This window comes from Nanorana parkeri, unplaced genomic scaffold, assembly GCF_000935625.1.
Source record: "Nanorana parkeri isolate BGI_ZX_2015 unplaced genomic scaffold, ASM93562v1 scaffold85, whole genome shotgun sequence".
NCBI classification, from domain to species: domain Eukaryota; kingdom Metazoa; phylum Chordata; class Amphibia; order Anura; family Dicroglossidae; genus Nanorana; species Nanorana parkeri.
In genome coordinates this window covers 462,549-482,502 of record NW_017306353.1, presented here as the reverse complement: position 1 = coordinate 482,502, position 19,954 = coordinate 462,549, and the positions used below count along the sequence as shown (strand labels likewise).

At 43.0% G+C, this 19,954-nt stretch overlaps 1 protein-coding gene across 1 annotated transcript in view; it reads right to left on the bottom strand.

The window, feature by feature from the left end:
- Positions 1-19,954, bottom strand: part of ABCA3 (ATP binding cassette subfamily A member 3) — a 56,236-nt gene that overhangs the window by 11,643 nt on the left and 24,639 nt on the right. Inside the window, exons 4-20 of the mRNA XM_018552378.1 lie at positions 18,573-18,700; positions 16,494-16,659; positions 15,824-16,083; positions 14,981-15,097; positions 13,578-13,698; positions 13,315-13,488; positions 13,042-13,223; positions 11,322-11,468; positions 9,643-9,772; positions 9,363-9,517; positions 8,852-9,007; positions 6,379-6,589; positions 4,633-4,783; positions 2,700-2,798; positions 2,420-2,603; positions 1,394-1,700; positions 33-306 (exon numbers count right to left, since the gene is read on the bottom strand). Of these exons, the coding sequence (XP_018407880.1) occupies positions 33-306; positions 1,394-1,700; positions 2,420-2,603; positions 2,700-2,798; positions 4,633-4,783; positions 6,379-6,589; positions 8,852-9,007; positions 9,363-9,517; positions 9,643-9,772; positions 11,322-11,468; positions 13,042-13,223; positions 13,315-13,488; positions 13,578-13,698; positions 14,981-15,097; positions 15,824-16,083; positions 16,494-16,659; positions 18,573-18,700 (2,962 nt within the window). The remainder of the gene's footprint in view (positions 1-32; positions 307-1,393; positions 1,701-2,419; positions 2,604-2,699; positions 2,799-4,632; positions 4,784-6,378; positions 6,590-8,851; positions 9,008-9,362; positions 9,518-9,642; positions 9,773-11,321; positions 11,469-13,041; positions 13,224-13,314; positions 13,489-13,577; positions 13,699-14,980; positions 15,098-15,823; positions 16,084-16,493; positions 16,660-18,572; positions 18,701-19,954) is intronic.

Here is a 19,954-nt window from a genome sequence, read left to right as displayed (position 1 = left end):
GTACCATCTAATCTTGCTCCCCTCACACTTACTCAAGCAGCTGATCCCGTGCAGTTTCTGTAGTGTTCCGTGGCTGGGGATAGTTGGTCACCGAAAGTGAGGCATTGGGGCCAGCAACCAGCCTGAACAGGGCATTATCGACCAGAGCAAGAGCAGCAGCTACGGCGTGAAAGGCTTGGTTGTTAAAACGGGCAATGACGTGGACACGTGAATTAACACTCTGGATCTCTGCAGCACAGAGACAGTGCTCTGCGAACAAGGCACCCTCTTCAGAAGCCTTAACCAGGAGGTAATCATCAAGGTCACCTAAAAGGACAATGAAAGTGTAATTTAAAATCGAGGTGGAGAGCATTAATGCTATGTTATATCCCTGGAGTCCAATGAATGGAAAAAGAAGAAAATCAGGAAGAGTAGACAGGGGCGTCCCGAGGCTGGGTGACACGCGCGGCCGTATTCTGATACCTGCCGGCGGCCATCTTGGTGATGGACGCCGGCAGAGAGAGTAGGAGACAGTCACCCGGCGGGATAAGGTATGCCGCCGGGTTCCCTCCTCTCTCCTGATACTGTCCATGATCGAGCGCCCGACTTTTCAAGAGGGGGGTGACACCAAAATGACTGCAAGTCATTTTGGTGTCACCCCCTCCAATGGTATCACCCGGGTGCGGGCCGCACCCCCCTTGTGACGCCACTGAGAGTAGATCCCGGTTACATGACATGTCAAAATCATGTGACGGCCTCTCCTTCAATCACAAAGTTCTGTCTGCAGTGTTAAGTAAAGAGAACTTTGTGGGCAAAAACAGTCTCAACACCTCAGCCGGCATTTTATGACTGACTTGTAAATTGCACAGCATAGCGTGGATTAAACAATGTGGTAGCCAGTGAAGCGTGGGATTCGCTCTCTGCTTTAAATTAGGGCTCTTTTCTTGAAATGAGAAAAGACTAAAATAGAGTGAACTATTATCACTAAGGCATCTATGATGCTTATCCATCATCTGGAGCAATCACACCAATTACCCCTCAAGAACCCTCCGATTTTGTCAAGTACATACTTTGTTCAACAGTACTAAGCCCTGATGAAGGGGGACCCTTTGAACCCCTGAAACACATTGGGTTGTTATAATACATGATTCTGAAGTCGTTTAAATCTGGACTATATATGTTCTGCTTTGTGCACATTCCTCTGTGGACAACTAGTCCCTACTTGAGCAAAGAGCAGACCTTCAGCCACCTTGGAGAGCTGCCTAAAGATAATCAGTCTCTCTACACTGCCTAAGACCTGTCAGAGAACAACGACTGCTTTAGGAGATCCAGCACCCCACACCTTTCTTCTACTTCTCTTATCACTGCAGTCATTCTCGCAATGTCTGAAAAACCAGGTCATCCGGAATCTCACCTATAACTTCTTGTGGCACCACATAACGTTCATCAAACTGTTCTTTGAAGCTCTCTGCCAGGCTCTGTAGCAAGAGAGAAGCATTGGGAGGCAGAGAGTATGGCACTGCTGTATACCCATAAGGTACCAAGTTCATCACTAGGGCTGTAGAGTCCTGAGGTCCAGGGAATGTTTTTGCTACTACGAGAGCCAATGTTGTGAATACCAATGGTACCAGGAACTGCCCCACCACCATCTTCCAATTCCTCCAGCTGTAGGCAGCACGCTTCATGAAGAGAGCATAAAACTGCTGACACCATAGGTACAACTACAGAAAAAAAGAAAATATTGATTAACTATTTTCTTTGAGTAAATGGAACTGAACAGAAAAAGGGTTGAAAAGCATCTTGTCAGGATGAAAAAATGGGCTGCTTATTTTTAAAGGTGCAAGTTACAGGGCTGTCCCACCACCTAACATGCACATACATGTTCACTAATAGTAATGGAAAGATAAAGAAGACAGCTCCGGAAATTTTTCCTTCAATATATGTAAGCAATATTTCTATCCTGACATGTACCTTTCACATATGAATTGGAAAAGACCAAACCAATTTTACAGCATTTGCTTTGTAGGCCAGCTAAGAATAGATAGGTTTGACCTCAATAGACCCGATTTTCAGGCTTTTCCTATTTCTATGTTTTGAAGTGATCTCTGTACTTAAATGTACAAAAGCTAAACTAGCACCTTCTGTTTTCAGCACCTGCTCTGAATATCATTGAATTTGGGTGCATCTGCTTTTGCCTGAGATCACACAACCCCCAGGGGGTAATGGTTTATGTATAAACAGAAGTCTCTGCATTGCCAGAATAAGTTCTAGGTTAGAGAAGTCACATTTGAGGAATGAGAGACAAACAGTTTATCCAAAGACACAACTTATGTGTTTTGCATGTAGTTGACCTACAATATCCAGCCATTGACAAGATGCTGTCATAGATAAGCCAATACTTGTGATAAAACCAGCAATATGTCACATCGGATCTTCTTACCCCTCCATTAAGTTTGATGTTGGAACAGTCTTCAGTAATAAGGGTTCCACTGTCTTCGGTGCAGTCACTCATGGAGCAGGACTCCTCTGCTGCCCAGTCATTAGTTCGACGCTCGTGCTGGTACTGGAGTGCCGGAAGCTGGATAGCCTGTATGTCCAGACTGCTGTCCACTAGTTTCCCTACTCTGTAAATTGTAAAGAGAATTACATTTCAAGGATATATTTTGGTATCAGTAAACACACACACAAAAAAAGTAGAGAATGGAAGCTGAATGTCTCACCTTAAAAACACTTCTTCCATTGTGGTGACAGAAGCTCCATAACTAGCAATACCCAACTCACCCCTACGGTGCTCAAGTTCCGAGAAGAGTTGCTCAAACCTAACAGGAGAAGGAATGTTAGATCTTACATAAAGATTTTGTTCTAGGAAAGAGCTAATAACTCCATGTACACCGAGTGGCCAGATTATTATGACCACCTGACGTTTGCAGGCAAATTAGCTATAATTAGCTATAATTTCGCGCTGAAGTTGATAGAGGGCCAGACCATTATAAATAGGGAAGCAGGTTGTTTACCACAACAGTAGAAGTGATTTTTTTCCTGAAGATACGGGTAAACAACGCGATTTAACAGCATTTGAACGTGGGATGATTGTTGGCATTCGGAGCCATGGAGCGACTATCAGCAAAACAGCAGAATTTGTTAAATGTTCAAGAGCAGCTGTTGTTAAAGTGTTTAAAGACTGGACTGTCAGCCGAAAATCTGGGTCTGAACGTGCAAATTGTGGCCGTCAGGGACTAGTCAATGTAAGGGCAGAACGGAGAGTGGCAAGACTGGTACAAGACAACAGAAGGACAACAGTGCAGTGTCAGATTCCTCGCATCACTTTTCAACATCTCGTGGAGTCACGAGGCGGCCCAACGAAGTCATCTCGTGGCCCAACGAAGTACTGATGGGGTGGTCATAATAATCTGGCCACTAAGTGTATACTGTATATGTGAACTGTCAGATGTTTATCAGCGATCAAGGAGAGAACTGTTAATGTGAGGAACAATGTTGTCTTAAAAAGGACAGTAGACAAAGAATCTAGTATTCATAGTGACTCCAGTCAGTCAGTCTCTTCTTACCCACAACCAGCCTGCAGATGTTAAATTGGGCCTGTACTTAAAAAAAAAAAGAAAAAAAAAAAAAGGGTGACTCTACCTTGGTAAAGAAGTGTACAGTGTCATTTCCAGCGCTTGTCATTAACTCATTGCTGTTGCCTACTAGCATTTCTCTTATTAGTACACTGGGATTGATAATATGATTATCACAGTTGGACCATACCAGTCTGCACTCAGGAAGCAGGAAGGAAGTGGAATCAATGTGCATCTTTTAGTATGAATGGCAGCAGTCAGTGCAGGTAGGACTGTACAATGAAGGCCAAAATCCTTACAAAATATGTATGTAGTTGATGTAGCTGACCAGAAAGGATTGTTTTTTTCTTCCTCAGCAAAAGTGAATTTAGGCTTAAAGGCTAAAGTCACACAGAGCTATAATGTGCGGCTGGGGATTCCTGTGGCAAGAACCTGCCTGGTACAATTACCTGCAGTTCAGGATAGATGATTGTGCCTGGATTCAATCTGTCTGCGTCCAGTGGAAATCATACATCACAAACTGCAGGTAATCGTACCATGAATGATTAGATACGGACTGCCCTGACAGATGCGGTTGCTGTCAGCCGGTCATTAACTTGAACAGGCACATCTGTATGGAAACACCCGGGATTCCCTGCTGCAACAATCCATAGGTTCTTGCTGCAGGGATCCTCCAGACTTCTCCTCATTTCCTGTATGGTCACTGGGAGAGGAAGAGAGCAACCTTTATAAAAACGGTGCCAAGAGTAGTAAAAAAACACTTGCTAGTAGACAAGATCAGGAAGTGAGGGGACATTTTTCTGCAACAGGGACACAGATATCTCTAAAAACCTGACAGAGGTTCTACTTTACCACACTAAAAAAAAAAAAAAAAAAAAAAAAAAGAAACTTTTGGTTTTATATGGGCTTTCATTTTTTTAATCATAGGTAAGCTTCAATTGTGTTTGTACATCATCACCGCTTTTTACTGCTTTATTATTAAACATGGCCTACCCTCCTCCTATTTCCAAATATAAGCAAGCGCTACGTAACTGTAGCTGTATGCATAATCCTCAAACTTGGGTAACAGGCTACTTACTGGTTGGTATTCTCCTTGGGTAAGATGTATGATAATTCTGCCCCAGCATTGCTCTCTAGAATGGCTTTGGGCACATAGCTGGTAATAAGGTCTGTGATCTCTTCCACCTGGCAGTGTGGCTGCTTCACCATCACCATATGGTATCCAGCACCTGAACATAGAATAGATTATTACACTGGAACAGCCTTAGTGCAGAAAACCGACATTCACACATCACAGTGTATTCATTTCTAGATTTTAAAGCGACACTAAACACAGGAGTTAAATCTTGAAAATGCCAAAATGTATCTTATTTGTGTATCACTCAGCTTTAGAACCTCAAATCATCTCTGAATTGGTGCTGACACTGTGCTTCCTTCTGGAGGGTGGCTACTTTTGTTCCCCACGGTCCCTGTGTGTGTTGTAAAGTAGCCACCGCTCCAAGCTCATTCCCAGGATGGACTACAATGTCAATATAAATTAGTAAACTAAAAATGAGATAGTAGTCCATCACAGGAGTGAGCTTGGAATGGTGTCTACCTTACAACACACACAAGGACCATGGGGAACAAAAGGAGTCACCTTCCACTCGGCTGTAGATCCTCAAATCATCTCTGAATTGGTGCTGACACTGTCCTTCCTTCTGGAGGGGGGCTACTTTTGTTCCCCATGGTCCCTCTGCATGTTGCAAAGTAGTCACCACTCCAAGCTCACTCCTGTGATGGACTACAATCTCATGTTTAGTTTACTAATTTGTATTGAGATTGTAGTCCATCACGGGAGTGAGCTTGGAGCGGTGACTACTTTACAACACACACACGGTGAACATGGGGAACAAAAGTAGCCACCCTCCAGAAGGAAGGACAGTGTCAGCACCAATTCAGAGATGATTTGAGGATCTACAGCCGAGCGATACACAAATAAGATACATTTTTGTTAATAGTTCAGGTACTTGAATGTATTTTTAAGATTTAACTCCTGAGTTTAGTGTCACTTTAAATATAATCTGACATTGGATAGCAGCTATAATGGAATATTTATAAAACATGGTTCAAAAGAGGTATTGCCAATTTTAGTTGCCAGTCTGATATCAGGTTTAAAATTCCAAAGCCATACTGGAAAAACAGACTGCATTCTTCTGCTACTGTCATTTTAATCAATTTGAGATGTATGGTAGGACTGTTTTTTTAATCCCAGTCCTCTTTTCATTATATGCAGTGCTAAATATTGAAGTAATGTAGTGTTGCAATTTAGAATTTAGATTGCTTTAAATTGATGCATCTTTTTTGTGCAGTTCTCTAATTCTTGCATATGCAGACCTTTGTACCTTTATTTTATGACAGGTTAAAGCCAGCAGTGATTAAATAAAGTGTATCAAGTACATAAAAAACAGACTTTTAAAAGATGAAGCGTGGATACCCCCACTTCTCAGTAGGTCGCAAAGGCTGAAACACTGCATTATGGGATGCAGAGTGGGGAGGAATATCTCGGTTTAATTTTCAGGAAGCCATTGTAGGTACGGGCAGGTTAGCATACTCTTGCAGGTAATCAAGTGACAGGGGAGGTAGGTACTGGCACCTGTGGTTCCTGCTCTCAAATGGAAGGTTTAGTCTATAATTTTTCATATGGTCTACAAAAGTTCTTTAAATAAACAGTCATATTGGTGCATCATTGGCGGTCCGGCAAATACACATCATGATATTACACAGGCAACTGTTGCTTGTATCCTATAAATGATTGGGTAAAGTTACTTTTCCACCTTCTCACCATATTTCCTTTTGAGGAAGAGAGAAGATCCACAGCACTGAAGCTGGCCCTGGGCCATTATAGCGATTCGGTCCCCCAGCAGATCTGCTTCATCCATAAAGTGTGTGGTAAGGAGGAGAGTGCGGTCATGTTTGTGCTGACGCAGAAGCTCCCATGTGTCCCTGCGAGAAGCTGGGTCCATTCCTGAGGTGGGTTCATCCAGCATCACAACCTGTCACAGGATCACATTAACATTACTGACACTGGCAGAGCCAAGAAAGAATCCCATTCCTGCCATGAGGGTGAAATGGCAGCACTGAGGTTTTCATACTGACTTTTTCTACATTAACAGTATTAAACAAGTATGAGAATCTTTTGAAGGTAATGGGCCTTGGTCTTTTTTTTCCCCAATGTAATCTAATATAACACACCTGGCCTTTAAAGAGTTTTTATTTCATAAAGAAACACCTACCCCCGCACTGTAAGGGTTCAGTGCTCGTTTTCATCTAGGAGCAAAAATAATAAAGTTATACTCACCCGAAGCTCGCAGCCACCTGGCTCCTAGACCGGTCCCTTCAGCCTGTATCCTCCTCCAGCGTTGGAATGTCTCTTGGCGTCCTCACGTCCTATAAACTGTATAGGACGTGTTGACTCACATTACTTTAGACTGCTGTAGCAGAGTGGGAGAGAGGCTTCGAGGACAGGTTTAAGAGCAAGCCAGCTGCAAGATTCAGGTGAGTATAACTTTGTAATTTTTGCTCCAAGCTGAAAATGAGCACTGAACCGCTGCGATACGGGGATGGCCCCCATTGCAAGGGTTAACTTATGTTTTGCCCAGAGTTCTGCTTTAAGTGCAGGATCCTATTAATTTAGCTTACACAGGTCTGAATTTGGCAAAGTGAATTTTAACCAGTTCTGCACTTAAGAATTGGCACTGAAGAATTGGGAACTCTTTATTTAATAAGGCCGCGTAATAAGGCCGCGTAATAAGGCCGTGCGTTTCATCAATTTCTTCGTCAGCAGTTCAGTGCAGTAACCTAATTATTTTAATTGATCCAACTACACAAAAACCTAGAGACCTAGCAGATAACAATGATGTGCTATAATCCATTTTAATAAGATTTAAACTTTTAATAGCCAGATAAAATCTTATGTGTCTAGAATCTTCTCCATGAAGGAGGCACTATAGGAGATTCTATCTAGAGCTGCCCTCTGCCATAAGTTGAATGTCATCAGCTTTAAACTGACTAGTCAGCCAGCCAAAATATCCAGGATTTTACCAGAGTTCATCAACTGAAGTCAATTCTGCAGAGATGATGTTAAAGTGAAAAGACTATGGACATTGACCACCTCCCTACCGCCGTATTGTAAAACAAATAGTGGGGAGGTGGCTTAAAATGTCGTTCCACAAATGGCCGCTGGACACCTGCTAGTCTCTGTGTATCGAGCCGTGCTTGGATGGCTCAGTACCCAGACATACTGTACAGACATACCATCCTTGGATGGCTCAGTACCCAGACATACTGTACAGACATACCATCCTTGGATGGCTCAGTACCCAGACATACTGTACAGACATACCGTCCTTGGATGGCTCAGTACCCAGACATACTGTACAGACATACCGTCCTTGGATGGCCCAGTAATCCTTGGATGGCTCAGTACACAGACATACTGTACAGGCATACCGTCCTTGGATGGCTCAGTATACATACTGTACAGGCATACCGTCCTTGGATGGCCCAGTAATCTTTGGATGGCTCCGTCAACAGACATACTGTACAGGCATACTGCCCTTGGATGGCTCAGTACACATACTGTACAGGCATACCGTCCTTGGATGGCCCAGAAACCTTGGATGGCTCAGTACCCAGACATACTGTACAGACATACCGTCCTTGGATGGCTCAGTACACAGACATACTGTACAGAGCTGATCTGAGAGGTCTCACTGATTACTAGTTACTGTTTACACCGAAGATCCCTCCTCTTACTACAGAGGAAGGAGAGGAATGGTAGTAGTTTTGTGAATGGCATAAGTAATGAATGAGTGAGAGGCAGAAGCTGCTGTTTCATTCATTCTCAGTAACTGGGATCTTTTTTTTTTAAACACTTTCACTGCCCCTCATTTCCTAAATTACTGTTACTCAGTACATATAGATACAGAGGTCTCTAAGGACTTCCTTTAAACTAATTTACTACTCGCTAAAATTATGTAAACAACTTGTCTGGGTACAGGTGCAATTAAAATATAGGCTAGTGAAGAGTATATATATTAATGTGTAACAGCTATATGGGGAAACATAAATTAAACTATTGTTCTAAAAATACAAAAAGTGATGGCTGTCCTGTCTGACTTTTCTTGATGTTGCTTTTATGAACCATACACAGCTTTGTTCTCTTTATGCTGACTTCACATCATTCAAAACACTGCAGGTAAAGCAGTCTGTCAATCACTCCCTTATACTCTGCACTCCCTTAGTGACTTTGATACCTTGGATCCTCCTATTAAGGCGATGCCTATGGACAGCTTGCGGCATGTACCCCCAGACAGCTGGGTACTCAAAGCAGAGCGTTTCTCCTCAATCCTCAGGATTTGCAGAATCTTCTCCACCTCCTCTGGACAACGCCAGCGTGGACATCCTTTTAACTGAAAGAGTACAGACAGAAGTCAGTGACTTTATGCTGTGAACATAAACTGAATGCTCACAGAGGTTCACAATGTCCAGAGTGCAAACACGGCCCTCATACAGTTTGGGGTCTTCCGACTGCTAGGAAAACTTTTTGTTGGACAGTTGTTTTAAATATTTTCTACAGTGTGCCCATTTATAAACTAAGGATACATATAAATTGTTCAGAATGTACTGAGCATAAAAATCTTTAAATCAAATAAATTTGCATTTGAAAAATCTGCAGAAATGAGCCCATACCCTAGTGCTGTAGAACCATGGCACACTAGTCTTGCTGGTCACAGTACCCCCATCACTATACTAGCTGTCCCTTACCGCTGCATAGAAATAAAGATGTTCCTCCACAGTAAGTCCCTGAAACAGCACATCATGCTGGGGACAAAGGCCCAGATTACGTCTGATGAGAGAGGTGTCTTTGGAGATCTCGTAGCCACCAATGTAACATTCACCAGATGATGGGGGTAAAAGGCCTAAAAAGAAAAATACCAGGATGAAAGAGAGTGATCAATAAGGAAGCAGAATGATTTGACTTCACAATTCTACATTGCTACAAGACATGAATGCAAGCACAAAAAAGTCAGTGACCTCTGCTTACCGGTCAACATGGACAATGTAGTGCTCTTTCCTGCTCCATTGTGTCCCAGTAACACAGTTATCTGTCCCTCATACATGTTAAGTGTGAGATCCCACACAGCCAGACGTTTCTTACCATTTACACGGAATGCCTGAAACATAAACAGAAAGCGCTTGGTTACTTTACAAGTATTAGATAGGACACTATGCTCCTGGATATCTCTGAACGCTACAGGATTCCCTCCCCTCTGTATTATGGAGAAGAGGAGATGGAGTGGTGTTTTTAGTTCTGCCCTATTTTGACAGCACTGCTACTCCCTGGGTATAGTACTGTACGTAAGCGCTGTCATCTTAGGACAGGAAATATATTACTGGCAGAGCCACCAGGTAAAATTAAAATAAAAAAAAAGCCTGACAAAATAAAATCAAATGCAGCCACCACATCTAAGGACTGGTAAGCTGCAATATATGCATGTATGGATGGAGCTCCCTCGCGACCATAGCCCCAGCCCCCACCACCTGAAGCTGACTCGGCGCCAGGCAGAATATTCTGAATGGCTGCTTAGCGCAAGAATTGACATTGCTGTGCTAGGGGGAGGAAGAGGAGCCTCTCACCTAGAAAAGTGGAAGACACGCGGCGACCCACTGAGCAAGGGGTCCCAACCCACTTTTGGGTCATGACCCACCAGTGTACAACTGATCATTGTTTAGCAACATTGTTTGTATTGTTGTATAAAGAGCAGGTATACCACTTTAAAGTAGATATGTATGGACATTATTATGGCAGCACCCAATGCTAACGTGTTAAAAAAAGGGAACTAGGATCCAAGATTGCAACCCTATCCTGGCTTTACTACCACGCAAGTCCATGACCTGGAAAAAGAATGCAGAGCGGGCGTTCAAGCTTCACTGTCTGCATACATGCTCAAGGTCTGTGACTCCCCAGATAGTGGTATTTAGCCAAATTTAGGCTGTGTGTAAAAAAGGTCATCAGAAGCCATTCAAGAAACAGTACAGGTAAGGCATAGGCTGCATCTTGGAAAACTGCTGAAATCCTAAAACTCATTTCACACTTGCTTGTACCCTTTAAATACAGACACGATTCCTAAGATTGTCATAATTCAGTTCTGGTTTAAATTAATTAAAAATGCAGAAATTTAACAAGATGATAAATGGTGGACAGATGAAAAATTGCACCCTAAATGCATGATGGGATCAGTGGATCAGTGCGATTATAGTAAATGCAATTTTATCCAGTCTCTTTTTAAAAATCATCCCGGAAATAGCACATGAATAAAACCACAGATTATAAAATGTATTATTAGGATGTACTCTCTTTCTCAAAGATGCATGAAAAATGCCCCTGGAAAAACCAAAGTATGAACTAGCCAAATGAGGAGAAAACAACTGGAACAGAGAAATGGACAGAAATATTTTCATCCTACTTGCTTAGAAACTGAATAGACCAAGACACCCAACAACTTATATATTTATATTTGTGAGAAAGGTGAGCTGGTAGGTCAGGCTGATCCACTGAACTGTTGCTGCAATCAAAAGATTGTCAAAGGTGGATGAAATTGCTAGAAAAATGCTGAACAGCAAAAGAGTGAGAAATCGAAGGGAACAGCAAATAATATACTGGGTATTATCTTAATGGTTTGAGAGTGACTTCAACTAGACATGTAAAAGGCAGAATCATACCTTTGTTAGGTGTTTAATACGAACTCCTGGTATCAGATCTGATGGTTCTGCTTCCAGGTATTCCCCCTTCATTGACTTCTCTGGATCTTCATCATCCTCCTTCTCAATCACCTCTGCGTTTCTTGGAGTCCCACACCAATAGGAAGGCTAAAAAGTCACCCATAAAAATGACTAAGTGATCTCCACAATGTTAATCTTATTTTTTGCTATACAAATTATAGCTTTTGACAGGTGCTAATGTCATATGAAGATGCACAGGACCATAGGATATGAGCAGAAATGCATGAGATGAGTTAAAAAACAAAGCTCAAAGTGATGCCAAACTCAGGAGTTATATTTTATATTTTAAAAATACATTCAAGTACCTTAAAGTGACATTAAAGGCAATTTGTTTCCCCCCCACCCAATGTTAGTGTAAGGACTTACCTTAAATCTTGCCTCTTTATTTGATCACCTCCTTCTTTAGTGTAGTTTTCAGCTGTCCCTCCAGCGCTGGTGCCAGTCTCTGATCTAGCGCCGACTCCTTTGTCCTCTTCTCTGATGTCCCACGGAGTCTGTGCGGGTGCGCGCTGCTCCATAGACTTACCTTGTGTCTCTCCTCGCCTCCCGAACATCTGAACTGCACATGCGTCCGCTCCAAGAACCTTTGCAGCCGTCCGAGACTCTTAAGATGACCGGACGGGAGCGTGCGGCGAAGACACATGTAAGTTTAAACCTGTTTGAAAAGGTTTTTTTTTTTTTTTTTTAAGTTTTTGAATACATCTACTGCTTGCTAGCAGTAGCTATATGCAAAAACATGCTGAGGGTTTAATAACCCTATAACTATTAACAAAAATGTATCTTATTTGCGTTTCATTGACTTGTAGATCCTCAAATCTCTGAATTCATGCCGACACTGTCCTACAAAAGTAGCCACCCTCCAGGAGGAAGGACAGTGTTAGCATGAGTTCAGAGATGATTTGAGGATCTAAAGCTGAGTGATACACAAATAAGATACATTTTAGTTAATAGTCTGAGTACTTTAATGTATTTTTAAGGTTTAACGCATGAGTTTAGTGTCACTTTAAGCAATGAAGAACGGACACTGATGGACTCTAAACTTACAGCCCTTGCACATAATCCCATTTCTTAGCATTTGTACAAGTAATGGTTTTACTTGTACAAATGCCGAACTCCTGGCAAATATCTTTTCACATCAAGGATTTCCACTCCTGCCTGAGAAATAGGAATGTGTGCAGGAGCTATAATGTTTAGAGTCCATTAGTGTCTTAATGTTTATTGCTTAAGCCCTGGTGAAGGGAGATTGCTGACCCCTGAAATGCATTGTCTGTGCCATAGGGCAAATGATCATATAAATATGGGTTGGTTTGAACTGAGGTGGGTAAGTTCACTGTGACACAAGGAAGCGCTTTATATGACCTAATAAAACCCGGGTAACAGTGTTCAGGCCATAAGTTCACTATGCTCCGTCCTCAGAGCCTGTTTATACAGCTATGACAGGAAGAGTCCCAGGCACTGAACAGAAACTGTGAAAACACATGCCAACATTTATTGTCAGTAAAGCCGCAGAGAAAGAAAATATTTCAGACATACCACAAATTATACTAGAAGAGAACAATGCTGTGAATCATAACTTTAGTAAAAAGGGGAACTTATGGTTAACATAAAAATGCTCTATGCTAAGCAGGAAAGGTAGGGGAGAAAAGACAGACAGACTTACCAGAATACAGAAGTACCAAGGCTGGGGGACACCATAGTCCCCTGGCATGACAGTCTCCACGTACCACCCAATGATGGAATAGAGCACAGAATCAAGCAGCAGCATTCCCAAGACTTGACCCAGAGTGAAGTTGTCGTCCACACTAACTGGTGTCATCAAATTGGACCACTGGGCTCCCGTACCTGTCAAAAAAAAAAAAAGTATTTATGGAAGGACTGACTACCATGTACAATATGTTTTATTCTCACTGGGGAAGCCGGAAACGACACTGACCTTTGCCCTCAAACATGCCGATGAGTTGAGCTCCCATGGCCATGCCAACATTGGAGATCAGACAGGAAACCAGCTTCTCACTGTGTGTTATCATGTCGTACCGTGGTGAGATGAAGAAATAGGGGATGTAGGAGAAGAAATACAGGAAGCCACCAGCTGCAGCTGCTATGTTTGCTAAAATACAGAAAAGCACAGAATGTGCACCTGTTACCTTATCACTGGAGGCATCATGGTCCACCATGCTGGAATAGACTGGCTCTTACCTCTGGAAAAGAAGCTGCTAATCATGAAACTGAAGGATATGGTGGAGACTGCAAATACCATGAGATAGCAAAAGACGAGAGTGGGGTCACTTCGTGTTAGTACTGCCCCCTTAGCACTGACCTGAAAGCAGAAAACAAACTTCTTTTACAAAATAGTGCAGTATATAAGGCTGCTGAACCCTCCCTCTTCCTGGTGAGTCCTTCATAGCAAAATATGGAGAAAGCCCCATGGATTTCCTGCAATATGGGGCAATAACGGAGAAGTTGAGATTTCAGGTGAGATTTGAACTCCAAGAGTTTGACGTCTAGGACATGGACATTTAAATATTTGCATGTTCTTCATAAGTAGTTACAACAAACCCTCACTGATCTATTGTAGCTGCAAACACTGTGGAGCAATTTATTCTTACAATTCACAGTAGAGCCACCAGTAGAGCAGCTTAGCTCATTATGCTCTTCAACCCAGCAGTGACTCGGCGGCCTTGTGGTCTAATCTCTGATGGAAGGGGAGTAAGATGAGCTGTTGGGGGGGACTTGACTGACTTCTGTGCTTCTGCTCTGAAGTTTGAGGATGAATTGTTACATAGTGCCTGCAGCTACAGAAGTCAGCAAGGGCTTTTTTAAACCGAGTTTACTACTTAAGAATATGTTAATACTGGTAAAAACTTTTACTAATACTAATGCACCTCCTTCTCCTTCCCCCTCCTTTCCCTACCTAGTATTCCTTCCAAAACCCGGACCCTGCTGCTGCTTTCACATCTGGTATGTAACCCTACAGACCAGACATGGGGCAGACCTTAATGATATGGAATTCAAAAATTCAACTGTTAGCACTAGGGATGCACCAATACCGAGTATTTGGGTGAGTACTCGTACTCGCCCAAATGCTCCGATACCTTCCCCGATACTGGAACTTCCAGTTAGAGGAAGATCTCCTCTGACCGGCAGTGGCGTAGGGGAACATGGAGCCGGCTTCCAGGGTAATCAGGAAGCCGGGCGGCAAGTAATGACACACTTCCCGGCTTCCTGATTGGCTGGGAAGCTGGCTTCCAGGCCAATCATCATTGAAGCGGCCCAATAGCCGGCTTGATGCAGATTGGCTGGGATGACGGCTTTCCAGCCAATCAGCATGGAGCCTGCTTCCCAGCCAATCAGGAAGCCGGTCATTACTCGCCGCCCGGCTTCCTGATTGCCCGGCTCCGTGCTGATTGGCTGAGAATCCGGCTTCCCAGCTGATGGATGCGGATTGGCCTGGAAGCCGGCCAAACATGGAGCATATATTGTTTTTTCACAATGATTTAGACTGTAGCTTGAGATCAGTTAATACTTGTACACTTTGTGAAAATAACCCATAAATGAACGCAATATGTATCATCATTTATTATACTGCTGAATTTACTGACCTGGATACACAAGAGCAGAGTGACGAAGAAGACAGACACCAACAGGAGAATGAAGAAGTGAATGAACCACGCAGTGGAATGAAGCCAGGACTTGAGTCCCATCACGCGCATGTATTCCTGAAAAACACACACAGGTAGAACAAAAATGTCAGTACATCCACAATCTCAAAGAAATGTGAGCCAAACTGGAAGTGCAGAAGTTTCTGATTTCTCGAATAAGTTGTTAGGCACTCTGATGATGAAAAGACCATGTATAAAAAGGGTCCCATTAAAGGAGCAGTTATTCAGTCTGAATGATTGAATTTGTGCTCCAGACCTAGGACTGACTGATTCTTCAGTCCAGAATAAACCTTCCAAAGTCAATATTACTGACTGTATTTAAAGTCCCACTCTGGAGAAAATGATCATTCACAAACCGTACTGGGTGTGTAAATTATTATTACAAAGCTGGGTGTTTTGTTCAGCGGGTTGCTGCAAAGTATAAAAATCTTACCTTGCAGCATGCCGTCTACTACACATAGCACCCAGCTTCTAGTCACTGAGGAGAGGGAGTGATACAACTTGAGTGGTACAGAGCTCCAGTCACATCAACCGCCCTGTCTCACTATTTCCCACTTACAAAATGTTATTTTTTCAAAGAGTACAAGCCATTCTGTAAATGCAGGAGGAGAGGTGACGCCTCATCACCGCCACCTTTTCTCCACTGCGGTTTGCAAATTATAATTTTTCCCCAGAATGTGGCTTTAAGAGGTCCAATTACCTAGGACACCAGGGAGCCAAGGCTACAAAATTTTTATATCACACAATATGCTATATATTTATGACAGGAATACACTCTCTCACCTTCAGCTTGCGCTCCTTCTCCAGAACAAGGGCCCTAACAATGCTCAGAGAAGTGTATGTGAAGCTGAACATAAGCAGCAATGGAAGCTGGTTCTGGATAGCCAGGATGAAGAGGTCATTGACATAGGGAGGGAAAGGGAACCGTTGTATGGAAACATCAATTTTGCGGAGAAGAGCCCTTCCCGTTTCATTGGCATGGTAAAACATTATCGCCCGATCCACATGGTGCTGAACAGCCAGAAAGCCTTCTCTTTGGTATCCTGGAAGAGGAGTAGAATTTAAAAAGAGACAGTCTAACCAAAAGCTATACTTCAGTTAGGAGTGCGTCCTAGCAGCCTGACCCACTTACTGCTTTTTAAGGGACAAGCAACAAGTTGTCTTTCTTAGAGTTCACATACTCCACTAACCCCTAGTGATATCTATTACAGTCAGTCATGAAAAAGGTCCAATTATTTGACTAAAGGACATGCAGCACTCTCAAAACTGTGCACAGTTTCTAAACTTTGCAATTCCACCCAAATTTGCACAAAAATGGGAAAATGTATTTATTATAGGAGTATAAATCAGGGGGACATATATAAGACAACTTACCCCAATTAACTGTACATGAATATCACAGGCTACCCAGCGGTTGAAATGGTAGGACATCACAGTGAACGCAAATTTTTACCTGGTGTTCCGCCACTTGTATCTGTTCGCTCACGTGGCCCTGGTAGCTGGAAGAGTGGGTAAAGGTATCTAGTGTGCCAGTTTCTATCAACGTTGGGGTTGATGCCCGTTTGCTCGCTGGCAGGAGCATTCCTTGGGCTGTATTTAAATCGTAATTTATAATTGACCTGTAAAAATGACAACAATAAAAATGATTTTGTTACGCAAAGTCTATATCCAGAAAATTGGTGTGCTGTAGCAGGGTCCTGTTTTCCATGAGGGTCACAAAGCACTGTCCTACCCCCTCTGGTGGGGGTAGGGTACATCTTTATGAGTTTTAAATGACATGTGCAAAGAACCTTTATAATAAAATCACTCTGCACTATGGGAATTAACACTGTAATTAGAATAACATGAATAAATAACCGGAGTGACTCCCCATTCCTCGAGTGCTGCAGGGGATGCAGTGTATTTACTGCAATGTTGTCACCGTCAGCAGCTGCATCATCACACATGCTGTAGAGAAGGGTTTTCAGTAGAGTTGCACCGAAATGGACATTTTAAAAACGAAACGAAGAAACCGAAAATGTTTTTTATTTTTATTTTTTAATTTGTTTATATTTATTTGTATTTATTAATTCATTTTTTTATTAAATATTTTTAACTTTACTTTTAGGGGCTTCGGGGAAATATTAGGGGTCTAAACAGACCCCTGATATTTCCCTTTTAAAATAGAAAAAGATTGAGAACACAAGGTCCTCAATCTCTTTTTCTGTGTCCCCTGTTATCAATGAACAGGAATCCTCTATGAGTGTTCCTGTTCATTGATAACATGAGAACATTGTTTGTTTACTATAACTACAATTATGAATGAATGGGGGTGATGTAGATCACTCCCATTCATTCATAATTGAGGCTATAGTTAACATACCATATCCTCAATTATGTACACACACTCAGCGATCACTGATCACTGAGTGTGTGTACCTTGATTTTCTCTGACACGCTGTCACAGGAGGCTGATCGAGTGGTGTAGAGAGGAAAGTCCAGCCTCCTGTGACAGCGCTGTCACCGCCCCCACACCGCTCTGCCGAACTGTGATAGGCGGCTGAGCGGTGTGGCAGGAGAGACGCCGGCCGCTCATAGCGCTCTCGTCCTGCAGCGCTCGGCCGGCTGTCATTTTCATTTCTCCACGCTGGAACACAGAGCAGCGCCCAGCGGGGAGGAAAGAAACCAGGGATGCGCCGATGTATCGGCCGAAACATGGCTCTTTCGGCATTATGCCAAAAGTGCCATTTTCGGCCGATATGTTTTCGGCGGCCGATATATCGGTGCATCCCTAGTTTTCAGTGTTGTAATGGTGATATACCAACCTCCTATAATGCCAGTCAGAGCTGGCCACATAATCCAACAGGGTGCAATGCTTCTGGAGGATGTGAGGGAAAGCACTCTTGGATCCCACCTCTGACAGTGAGAAGACATCAGCAGCCCCTGTGATAGGGTCACAAGAGCAAAGAAGAGGAGTCCTTCGCATGTGGGAACAGGTAAAATTGTCATTTACTGGGTGTAGGGGAGCTGCCAGAGGATCGACCATAGAGAGTCGCCAAGCCAAACAGCAATGTTATTCTCCATAAGAAGTCTTGGGAAGTACTTATTCAGTTACAGGGCTGATCTGCTGCCTTTAACAACCACAGCTGTCACAAAGGAAGCTCACCCCTCTTCATATTGAAATTGTTAAGGCCTGCCCTAGGTATGAGACAGAAGTCAGAAGATCCTACAAAATCATTCAGCACAACGATCAGCATTGACATGCAGGACCCTTTACCGAGCTTTGGCCTCATTTAATGGAAAACAATGGCAAATACTCAGAAAAATCAATTTCAGAAAATTGTTTCTTCCCCTGAGAACAGAAGGCCAAGGGGCATTTGCAAAAATGTTCTCATAAACATAAACTGTTTCCAGAATTATCCATTATCAGACCAACAATAATCATTCCAAGTCCATAGGTTGCTTTTAGCCTCTCCCTCATTCACTCACACAAGATACATACCAAAAAAAAAAATCAGATAAAGGGCCCTTCGCATTCTTCCCTCATTCCTACCTGTAGAGGTAAGGGGTCATCACTGTTGTTAAAGGGATGATCAAAGACCAAAGCGGCCAGAACATTGCCTGACTGGTTGTCGTGTCTGACAAACTCCTCAAAGTCCTCTTCTGTAGGAAATCCACGGGCTGTGAAGACACATGAAAACATACAGCTTACAGATCAACCACACTCGGATAAACGGACAGTCTAGCTTACACCATGTTGCTTGCAATCAGTATGAAAAAGCCAAAAATATATACAATAGAAAGAAAAGAGACTCTACTCTACCCCGAGCTGCCACTGACTATAAGTGGCCATACACTGAGAGAATTATGCCCAGTTCTTTTTGAGCCAGCTGAAATTTCCTTGATGGGTGACCCCGTCAGCAGCCTCCCGCCCACAAGAAAAATTCTCGGCTGAACAGTGAGCGAATCAGCTGGTGCCACTGTTCTGGTTTTCCGACTGCGGCACACCCGCCACTGTCAGAATACAATTGCCTGGTGGAGGGGGGTACCCTCATCCATGCTGTTAAAGTGGATGAGGTAATCTGTTCGATTTTTACCGTTAAGCCTGAATGCTGAGTAAGACGAATACAAAATCTACTAGTATATTCCCAGCTCATAGGAGAATCATGGGGAGAGTGAAATACACTCATCCCCATAATTAGCGCTGACGTGTGACACTGCAGCTGTCACACGTCGGCTCTATTGATCAAGAACTGAGCGATCGCATACTGCTGATTGCCCAGTTCACCATCTTCTCCCTGCAGAGAGCAGTAAATGGTCAGTTATGGCTCCCCGTGGGAATTCCCCCCACCCCTCTCTGTTCCTCCAGCACTGATTGGAGGGACGGACAGGGAAGGAGGCGGGCACAGCTGGCTTTAGAGAGGCAGAGCCAGCTGTCAATCAAGTGGCAGGGTGGATCCCCACAATATTGTCAGGATCTTTCTCGGCCATAGCGCGGCTTTAATAGCGGGTAATAGCCGGCTATATACTGAGGTTTGAGTCACAGGAGGACATAGTAAATGTCCTCCTGTGACCCTAAAGAGAACTAGTTTGGGCCATAGTTCTTTTTTAACATGCAGGAAAGTCAACACAGTGCTGATTGAAAAGTACATTTCCACATTGTACAAAATGCATTTTTTAGGCCATGTCCTCCCTGCAACTCATCTCTACAACGAGGACACGGGCCTGTGCAAACATTACCTTTTAGTCATCATAAAAGATGAGGATTTCTCTGTACAAATTTGCTGAATCTATGAAAAACAAACAATAACCAACACTTTTTGTTTTCTTTACCAGAATTTTTGCGGGTTTGCTGTATATGTAGCACTGGAAGATTTGCCCACACCTGCTAATTTGGTGACAGCCATTAAACTCTGGATTGCTCAAACTTTCTGT